The 10,642-nt window shown below is 40.2% G+C and overlaps 1 protein-coding gene across 5 annotated transcripts; it reads right to left on the bottom strand.

Annotated features, from left to right (window-relative positions):
* Positions 1-424: 424 nt before the first annotated feature.
* On the bottom strand, positions 425-9,412 carry LOC310728129 (uncharacterized protein). Of its 5 annotated transcripts, XM_083545286.1 has the most exons (18): positions 9,216-9,412; positions 8,954-9,117; positions 7,612-7,786; positions 7,273-7,485; positions 6,232-6,336; positions 5,799-5,932; positions 5,224-5,262; positions 5,090-5,138; positions 4,831-5,007; positions 3,824-3,963; positions 3,649-3,711; positions 3,298-3,425; positions 2,952-3,057; positions 2,682-2,756; positions 2,257-2,400; positions 1,588-2,044; positions 1,132-1,487; positions 425-1,042 (listed from the first exon to the last, which is right to left on the bottom strand). In XM_083545286.1, the coding sequence occupies exons 2-16, from the start codon at positions 9,095-9,097 to the stop codon at positions 1,964-1,966; spliced, it is 1,773 nt and encodes a 590-aa protein (XP_083401412.1). In that variant the 5' UTR covers positions 9,098-9,117; positions 9,216-9,412; the 3' UTR covers positions 425-1,042; positions 1,132-1,487; positions 1,588-1,963. The 5 variants fall into 5 exon arrangements, with proteins under 5 accessions (XP_083401412.1, XP_083401411.1, XP_083401410.1 ...); XM_083545285.1 differs by having other exon boundaries at positions 1,237-2,044; XM_083545284.1 differs by having other exon boundaries at positions 1,237-2,044; positions 8,954-9,136; positions 9,216-9,381.
* Between the last annotated feature and the right edge of the window lie 1,230 nt (positions 9,413-10,642).

Genomic DNA, 10,642 nt, shown 5'->3' on the forward strand with positions numbered 1-10,642 from the left:
TGTGCTGCTACATGTACAGATAATTGATTAAAGGTGTTCCTGATAAACTGATCAGGGTATGTAAATAATTGCCTTAATAAAGCATTTTAAATGTATGCCATGTTATGTGATGTCATACAAATAAATGAGTAATTTGATTTACTATTTCCTTCTGAAAGTTATTACATGTATTCTGAAACGTTCTGTGAATGAAGAAATATTATGCAGTACCTGGAATATACACTAGAGGGTACTGTAAGCGAAAAGATGATGCACAGATGAAAGTATGGGGACATCTGTTTTTTTTTTCCCAGCCATGTTTTTTTTCTTCCCCCAAACCAAATTTACCACAAAATTAAAGGTACACAATTGTATAAAACGTCTTTAGATGTAGTAGCATGAAATTGAAGATAATTATAATAGTAAAACAGATCAAAGAGTCAAATTTAGTTCATTGTAAATTTTTTTAATAAACAATTGTTAATTAACATACTAGAAAGAAAAAGCATTTTACCTCGTATTATAACAGATATCAAGCAATCGGGACAGCAAAAAACAAACAAACAAGCAAACAAAACCCTATTGGTCAGTCTGACTACAATGTAGAAATCAAAAACGTTATTTAAAAGTGTATAAAAAGTTTTAATTAAACAGACAAGACCAAATATTAAAATCTAAAACCTCAACTGAACATCAAACCGGTTTAATTAATATATATCGGATTTACATTCATAAAGCCGTGTCTAACACGTTAACATATCCGGTATGATCTAAAGTCTTACATTTGTTTTTTATTATTTACTTGTTCATTTTAAAAGTATAGAACTGTGCAGAAGTCTTAGGTCACCATTAGATGTTTCAGCAATGGTTCAATGACCATAGAAATTTATAATGAAGAACAGTCTCTTTAGTAGAACACAACCAGAAAATATAGAAATTTGAGCAATAGCAGGAATCTGGCTCGCGTACCTAAAATAAAAAGATCTTTAATTACTGTCAATGCTAAAACCTATATTTGTCAGAATATTTCATGTGGAAAGAACTGCTGTGAAGGTGTTCATTCCTGGGCAGAGAGAGGGATCTTCCCCATGGTCCTGGTTCTCATTCACAGAGAAAACAATTTTAAAGACTCATCCTCTGGAGCGCTACCACAGCCACCAGTGCTCATTCCTGGGCAGAAAGAGGGATCTTCCCCGGTCCTGGTTCTCATACACAGAGAAAACAATTTTAAAGACTCATCCTCTGGAGCTCTACCACAGCCACCAGTGCTCATTCCTGGGCAGAAAGAGGGATCTTCCCCGGTCCTGGTTCTCATACACAGAGAAAACAATTTTAAAGACTCATCCTCTGGAGCGCTACCACAGCCACCAGTGCTCATTCCTGGGCAGAAAGAGGGATCTTCCCCGGTCCTGGTTCTCATACACAGAGAAAACAATTTTAAAGACTCATCCTCTGGAGCTCTACCACAGCCACCAGTGCTCATTCCTGGGCAGAGAGAGGGACCTCCCCTGGTCCTGGTTCTAATACACCAAGAGAACAATTTCAAGGACTCATCCTCTGGAGCACTACCACAGCCACCAGTGCTCATTCCTGGGCAAAGAGAGGAACCTCCCCAGGGTCCTGGTTCTAATACACCAAGAGACTCATTTGCTGGTGCTCCTCACCAGCCACCAGTGCTCATTCCTGTGGAGAGACAGAATCTTCTCCTGGGCTCCTGTTCTCAGAATTAAAACCTCTTAAACTTTGGTCTGTTACACCAGGTTTGTGCAGAACAGGCTTGAGCATTAAATAAATATGCTGTATGAGTTGAATTCTTTGGAAGCTTGCTAAGAAAACCAACTTTCAGTCACAAAATACCAAAGATCACAGAATGTGACAGACCCAGAATCATATTTGCATCAGCAAGGTGAGACTTTTGCACAGTAATGTAGATATACAGACATGTAGTTGGAGGTTAATGCAGGGTTGTGAATGAGGAGAATCTCTACTGGATCTTGAAGATGGTGAGTAACTCGTGCTCAAAGATCTCACTCAGTCTGGCTCCCATCTTTCCAAACTCATTGTCCTGGATAAACAGAGTGTGTGTGTAAGAAAGAAAGAGAGAGAGAGAGAGAGAGAGAGAGAGAGAGAGAGAAAGAGAGAGAGAGAGAGAGAGAGAGAGCAGTGAGTGATATTCTCCTTGACTGGTGAAATAATGATTCAAAAGAGCAACAAAAAACTTCACCTCCTTCACAACATTAATATCTGACGAACGAACAAACAGTGTTTGTATCTCACCTCATTGAAAATGCGGCAGTTCTGAAAGATGAGCCTGATGTCTTCTACAAAGTCTCTCATAATTTGATATGAATTTTTCTGCAGTTTGGTTTTCACTTGGTCCAGCCACATGGGTTTAGAGATCACCCTGGTGTACCTCGGCACCTGTACAAGCACAACACTCAAAATTATGTATATTAATTACAACACACCAAGACAGCATGGATGGAAATCTGTGTTTTGTACTAAAGGGCAGTTGTATAAAATGAAGTATTACAATTTCCCATTAAACTCTTTCTCAAATGCTGCTTCAAGTCCAGTTCCATGATGACATGGTTGTAGGTGTCAAAGTTGAAAAGAAATAAACTTAAATGTATTCTTTACGTTAATATCTGTGTGTTGTTGAAATAGAAGGAATGTGAATAGATTGTAAAATAAAGACGTACTGTTTTTGTGGGGTCTGCGGTAAACACACGCAGCGCATCCTCCCTGTACAAACACAACAGCAAATACTCACAGTGCTGAGGGGAGAAGATAGACACGTAACGTTAGAAACAGAGTTCTCTCTCTCTCTCTCTCTCTCTCTCTCTCTCTCTCTCTCTCTCTCTCTCTCTCTCTCTCTCTCTCTCTCTCTCTCTCTCTCTCTCTCTCTCTCTCTCTCTCTCTCTCTCTCTCTCTCTCTGTGTGTGTGTGTGTGTGTGTGTGTGTGTGTATACCATAACGTTTCCTGAAACAGGACTGTTTAGAACGCCTTCACTGGTCATGTGAATCCACAACTGCTGGTTAGTCTTTAACACACAAAAAGTGCACATCCAATTCTTCCTACACACACACACACACACACACACACACACACACACACACACACACACACAGTGATGTTGGTTACATGTGTTGCCTGTGTTGTGTAATTTAAATCTTTGTCTACATTTTCTTTCTCTCTCTCTCTCTCTCTCTCTCTCTCTCTCTCTCTCTCTCTCTCTCTCTCTCTCTCTCTCTCTCTCTCTCTCTCTCTCACTCACTCACTCACTCACTCACTCACTCACTCACTCACTCACTCACCCAAGAGTTTCTTCGTCCAGCACCGGTAAGTGACAGAGAAGATGGAAAGATCTTGGACACTCGTCACAGCACACCATAATCCCAGCGGAGTTACAAATGAAGCACACGTCATCGTTATCCTGCTCCTGCTGTTTACCAGAAGAGAAAAAGATTTTATTAAATACACTACAAGATAAACATTATTATAATATACAGTATGTCGCAAAGTGGAATTATAACCTCGGGATATAATCGAATTGAATCAAGAAACCATGAATCATTAACAACTAAAACAGCTGAGTTAAGCAAAAACTTTTTTTTTTTTTTTTTTTTTTTTAGAGATTCATGATGGAACAGGGGTTTAAGACTCACCAGGTTGGCAGGAGAACACCGAAAACAGTGACACTCAGATGGATGTGCAGTCAGGATCTTCTTCTACATACAAAACATACACAGTGAACAGTCTCTCTCTCTCTCTCTCTATCTCTCTCTCTCTCTCTCTCTCTCTCTCTCTCTCTCTCTTTCACTCATCTGCAGCTCACATTACCTTCATCAGGTAGTTGAGTGTTTTGCCATGACACAGTATATCCCTCTCCCAGTGTCCGTCTGTCAGAACTATCTCCTGCTTCACAAACTCCTCAGGACTGAACCAGCGCTCCTCTGTGCGGATGCTCTTAGAGCGTGACCCTGCACACACACACACACACACACACACACACACAAACACACTGTATTTCTATCCTAATGTCATTTGCAGACAGAGAAACAAAAATGACTTTTAGTCTGTGCTATAGATTGTAAAGTCCCGCCTCCAGACCCACAATAACCAATCAGGCTGCAGTGTGCACCCAAAAGTGCACAACCACCAATCAGAAGTAAGGGAAGGTCAAAGAACGACCATTTATAGCTGCTATAATGTTATAAAAGAGATCAGGAAGTGACTTGCTGATGTAATGTGGATGCTCCACAATAATCAGTGTAAAAAACAATACATTTTCATAGAGTTTTAAATGATACACATTTTAATTGTTGGGAAATTTCTGTCTTTTAATAAGGAGAAAAACACACACTTGGGGAAAATCATCATTGGGGGTATTAAATCGTTTTTTTTCCCGTTTTGTAGTTGAATTTCAGTTTTGTCTATTTATAGTAAATCACTATTTATATTTCATATTAAGATTCAGTTTAATTTGATCTTCTAATATTTAATATCCAATAAAATATTATATTTGTAAATGTGCATATGACATTGTAGAAGGCAAATCTTTGAACTAGGAGACCAGAACCTGCTCCATGAAGATCTGCTTTACATGCGTTGGAAGTATGAGGAACATCTTCTGATATAAATCCTTATAAACACCTTCCTCCCCTCCATCAATACCTTTACTAACACCCTTGTGGCAGAATGAATCTTCACAAATCTCCACAAATCTCCACATAAATCTAGTGAAACATCTTCTCAGAAGAGTGGAGCTCATTATAACAGCAAAACAGGACTAAATGTGGAATGGGATGGTAAACAACATTATGTTTATCTCTCTGATTATCACTTACCTCTAAACCTGCTTTCATATAAAACTCCACTGACGGACCCGCAGCTGACCGGCAAAGCATAACCCTGAAATTTAGACAGATCCACTGGCTGGCCGTCCTCTTCCTCGTCTCCTTCTTTATCTGCCTCGTTCCACGATCCCTCGGTTCCTGACTCTAACAGACACCGGTTGAGCAACACTGTCTTACAGACATAAACAAATATTTCAAGAGAATAATAAGACCAGAGGCTGTGCATATTAGCGTGTTTGAGCGTACTCACGGGGGCTCGGGGCTTCCAAACTGCTGACTGGAAGCTGAATCTTCTGATTCTGTGAGAAGATAAGAGTTTATCTGAGATGTATATTGTGACACACAGTGAAAAATACACTGACAAGTGAAAAAAGTGTTCAGGACCTTCTGATCATGGGGTCTTAGAAACTGTAGATAGCCGTCCTAACAACAAAAGAGGGAAAATAAATTGTCTTTAAGGGCAGATACAGGTGTGTACAGCATGTGGGCCAAAAGTATTAGGACACCCGACTTTTCCAGCCATGTGTTGTTCTTCTATTCAATTGTGTAGCTTAAATATGTGAATATGTGAAATTCTCGCTTTACCTGAACTAAAAGACCCAAACCTGTTCCAGCATGAAAATTTTGATGATCCATGAAGATCGGTTTTACAATTGTTTGGAAGTATGAGAAAGATCTCCTGCTATAAACCCAATTAAACACCATTGGGCTGAATGTAAAAGCTGACTGCACCCCCAGGATCCTCCTCACCTTCTCACCTACACCAGTACCTGACTTTACCAACACCACTGTGGCTGAAGCACAAAATCTCCACATAAATCTTGAGGAACATCTTCCCAAATGTGGAATGCGATGTTTAGAAAGTACCAAGTACCAATCTTATGATCAGGTGTCCACAAACTTTTGTCTAAGTGTGTATATTTTACAGCACCATGTCTGATCAGGTGTTATATATTTACCTCTATAAGTTTGTGCAGTGGCATGTTTTGGCAGTAGATGCTCCTTTTCCAGTTCCTTCCATTTCCCTGTCCGGCAAACTTCTCAAATTCGCTTGCGCTGAACCAATGACCGTCAGAACAGATACTTTTGTAGCCTACGGGAACAAAACAATCGTGCAGTTCTAATAAATGATGTGAGGAATAAAGGCAGGACCGGAAGACACTTTCATCTTTCGCTCTTAGAAGATGAACCAATATCTTCTATCCTGTAGATGTTTTGATACCGAACAGCTTTGCACTGTACAGTTCTGACACGGGAGACTCTTTCTGAACTGAACTAGAATTAGAAATAAATACCTCATATACATTTCACACACTGACTGTGCCTCCTTTTAATTGTGAATATTTTTATTACAATTTATAAATCGTATATAATAAAATGAGGAAGATGTACCTTTGGCCAGTTTTTCCCGATACAGAGTTCCTTGTTTCTCGCCGCACGTAACGGGGAGCTGAGCTTTATAAAAATCCGCGTTGTGTCCTTGTTTTAGCGGCGCGCCTGACAGAAAAACAGAAACAAAATTCTCAGGAATTTCTAGTTTAAAAAGATGAACACTTTCAGTCAAGAAACACTATACAGAGAAAAGTTTGTGGACACCTGACCATAAAATTGCTTTTTGAACATCACATTACACATTTAGCCTCTATTTTATTTTTTAGATCTATAGAAGATCTTCCACACACTTTCAACCCATGTAAAGCAGATCTTCATGGAGCTGGCTTTGTGCACAGGGGCATCGTCATGCTGGAACAGGTTTTGGGTCTCCTTCTTCAAGATGTAGAACAGTAGAGAAGATGTGTTTAGACTCCCTCACCCTCACACATGGAGGTGGAAGTTTAATGGTTTGGGGTTTGTTTGAGGCAGGGAAAATTCCAGAAAGTGAAAGTGATCCAACATGGCCCCCATTCCACACTTCATCCCCATGTGATTCCATCTGGACTGCGGCTCATCTGAGTTCTGTGTGTTATTTACAGAGTAAACAGACGTATGGAGTGATATCTATCATGAAACGTCCTGCCCAGTCACTGCACCTAAATCCTATTGAACTGCTTTGAGATGATCTGGTCAGAAGGAAATCTCCAACCAGTGAAGAACATCAAGTTTCACCAGAGGCACGGCAAAGTGTTTCAGCTAAACGTTTGGAGAAACGAAGTGTGTGGATGCTGAGCGCGTGTAAAGCTGCTCTTCATGCTGACGGAGGATTTTTTACTGGAAACGAAGTGGAACATCTAGATGTTTATAGATTTGTTGGGATGAAGGAAGTCTACATTGACGAATGTCTTAAATTCAAACAATAGGAACATGCATGTGTCTATCCAAAACCATAAAAGACTTGGTGTTTCCACACTTTTTACAGGTTCTATATATTCTTCAGATTTTAATCAAATATGTTTTCACTCTATGACATAAAACAAATGGAGACCAGAGACTGACTGAAACTGAGCCTTTTAGCCGGTTTCTTCTGGATACATTTAGAGAGCGATGAAGGGCCAGGTTTATCCTTCTCCTCTGCTTCTTTAGTGCTTTCCTTTCTCTTTCGTCCATTCGTCTGTCTATTTGCTTTATCCTCCATGCTCTGGATTGAGTCTTGCTCACTGTTGCTTAGTTCCTCTGCCGCAAAGAGTGCCGTGTAACACCTGAAGGATCCTGAAACCAGAGTCACTCCAATAATATTAATATATATATTCTGAATGAAAACACACACTGAAGCCCAACACAGATGAGGATTCATGTTCAATCAAACAAACAAATAATAGTGGTGGAGCGACTGACCGTCCAGGAGGCTGTTATAGAGCGAGCGGAAAACCTGGTATTTCTGCAGGATGTGGTTCTTGAATACACAAGTCCAAAACTGCTTCACACAATGTCCTCGCTCCTTCTCCAGCCAGTCCAGAATCTGATACACACCTTCCTGTCTTCTGTCTTTACACTTCGTCCTTATTACTTTCTACAGAGAAAGATAGAGAGAGAGAGAAAGAGAGAGAGGAAGAGAGAGAGAGAGAGAGAGAGAGAGACAGACAGACAGACAGACAGACAGACAGACAGACAGACAGACAGACAGATGTTATACACACTATATACACTCTATGGACAAACGTATTTGGACACCTGACTGTTACAGCCATATGTGCTTCTTTCCCAAACAAATTTGGAGACATGATAATTTCTGAAGTCTTTAGATAAACATGAAATCTTTCCTTTAGTTAAACAACCCAAACCAGCCAAAAAGCCCAAACCAGCCATGGAGCTATAAACCCTATTAAACACCTCTAGGATGAATGTGAACGTTGACTGCACCCCAGGCTTCCTCACCTCCTCACCTACATCAGTACCTGACTTTATCAAAACCACTCTGGCTGAATGAGCCCAAATGCACAAAATCTAGTGGAACTTCTTTCAGTATAGGTTTTTATAAAAGAAAATAGAGACTCAAAGTGAAGTGAGATGTTCACAAAGCACACATGTCTTTTTCTCAGGTGTCTTCAGACTTTTGGCCATATTCTGTTTCAGGGTTATTATGAGTCCAGAAACTACATAATAACAGTATTTCTACCAAAAAAATCACACACACACACACACACACACACACACACACACACACAGAGCACAAAAACAAATGTATAATGTATGTATAAATAAACTGATGAATAAATTAATGTATAAATGAATATATGAACGAATGGATGAATGAATAGATGGATAAATGTACTGGTGGATGGATGAATGAATGAATGAATGAATGAATGAATGAATCTGTTATCCTATAGCTCTCCATGATATGGATTTCCTGGCGGGAAAAACAACCGGCTCTTTTTAGTGAGTCAAATCTCGAATAAGAGCCGACTCTTTTTAGCGGTCAAGCGATTCCCTGTCATTTATTTCTTAGCCAAAAAGTTAGGAATCACATGACAAGGCTTATCTGCTCTTATTAGTTTAAATAAATAGACTTTTATTCTGCCTTGTTTACATCTAGAAGAAAAAAAAAGAAAGAATCTATGCGAGTCGAATCTCCAAAAAAATGACTCTGTTCAAAGTGTCGATTCCTTGCACACAACTCAATACTATTGAATTCACAAAACATGAATAATTAAACTTATCAAACTTATTATATGACCTGGTAGAGCTTCTCAGGTACCAAGTTGTGGTCTCGGAGCTGGTTTAGGAAGGTGTGCGGTTCCTCCATGCACGAGATCTCCGTCTTCTTGCAGTGAAAAAACTTCATCAACTCTTCGTGCGTTATAAAATTCAAGGGATCCATTTCTCCTCCGTCTATTCCTCCTGCAGTGAACATCAAAACCTGGATTATTATGTCGAAAAAGACCAGATCTATCATGTGCTCGAGAATGCTTCAGAATGTTAGAGATGATCCTCCACACCTGTCTTCTGCACTTTCAGCGTCAGAGCAAACTTCTCGATCTCAGACTCTTCCTTCCGGATCCTCGACCTGCTGTTCGGTTGTTTATATGATATAACTCGAGATTTCTCCCGAATCTCCCGCCTTCCTGTGTTTATCTGAGCTGCTCGAATTCACGCCCGTAAACCGGAAGTAACGAAAACGAAACCGAAACTTAACCTGTGGGCAGAAGGTGTTGGTAAATGTGGGCAAGTCAGATCTTTATCATATAAACAATTAGAAGAGCAAGAGCATAGAGTGATATGACCAAAACATGATTACCACCATAAAAAGATTCATTTAATTCAGTTATTTTTGATGAAACCCAATGCAATGAGGATTTCCACTGTGACGTCACAGCATTCTCTGTCTATAAATAGTGGAGCGCGTCGCAGTGGCTCATTTGGGAGTTGTCCTGTGGAAGGGAACAAGAAGCGGTTATGAACCAGTTCGAAAAGATCCGAGAACGTATCCGGAGAAAAAGCAAGGATGATCCTCGAGTAAAAGAGCTGGAGGATAAGCTTAAACATTTAGTAGTAGACATGGAGCATTATAAGGCAAAAGTGGGGGAGCTGGAGAAGGTGAACAGCGTACACACCCAGAACATCTCAAAGCTCCGGGTTTCCCTGAAGGAGCATGAGAAAGTGAGGAAGAGCCTGGACTGTGAAAGAGCGCACTGGATGAGAGAACGACAGCACCTGGTGGAACGTGTTTCTCAGCTGGAGAGCACTTTGGAGTTTGAGAAAAGGAAATGGGAGGTGGAAAATGAGAGGATCAAGCTGGAAACGGAGAAGGCAATTGCACAGCGGAATGATCTCTCCTGTATCAAAGCAACTGTGAAATTTTGTGAGGATCAACAAAAGATTGTAGAGGAGGCGAGAAAGAAAAGGATGGAAGCCCAAAAGCAACTGCAGAAAGCTGCACTACAGGTGGCCAATCTGAACGCAGCGCTAAGACAACAGGAGCTGGAGACCAATAAGATCAGGTGGAACATGGAGGAAAGAAACTCCACACAGCTTCTGACCATCAGCAAACTCGAGAACAGCCTGAGACGCTGTGATGAAGACAAGATTTCTGCAGAACGTGAAACAGAGAGTTTGTTGAGAGAGCAAGAGCAACTGCTGAAACGGATTGCTCAGCTGGAGGCCATGTTGGCTTTTGAACAAGAAAAACGTTCAGTAAAAACGCAATACTGATCTAAATCATCAAGACTAAAAAATTGCACAGTTGTTGGAAAGTTAAGATTCAGCACATGAGCATGGAACCCACAGGGGAAAAATAGAGTAAAAAAAAAAACGAAACCTCCCAACTTCAAACCTCCAAACTCAAAATTGTCAATAAAAAAAAATTAATCATGAAATCTGATTTAATAAATTGTATTTTATGAAACTGTTGGACATCATTTAAATC

This window comes from Silurus aristotelis (genome assembly GCF_946808225.1).
Source record: "Silurus aristotelis genome assembly, chromosome: 6".
In the NCBI taxonomy this organism is placed as follows: domain Eukaryota; kingdom Metazoa; phylum Chordata; class Actinopteri; order Siluriformes; family Siluridae; genus Silurus; species Silurus aristotelis.

Bases quoted from the DNA above. Each gene is read 5' to 3' on its own strand.
- LOC310728129 (XM_083545283.1), bottom strand. From the start codon at position 9,172: ATGATAGATCTGGTCTTTTTCGACATAATAATCCAGGTTTTGATGTTC. The intron at 5,263-5,798 runs GTAAATATATAA...TTTTGTTGTTAG, and splicing joins CACTGCACAAACTTATAGAG to GACGGCTATCTACAGTTTCT. The intron at 2,401-2,681 runs GTACGTCTTTAT...GTGCTTGTACAG, and splicing joins CCGCAGACCCCACAAAAACA to GTGCCGAGGTACACCAGGGT.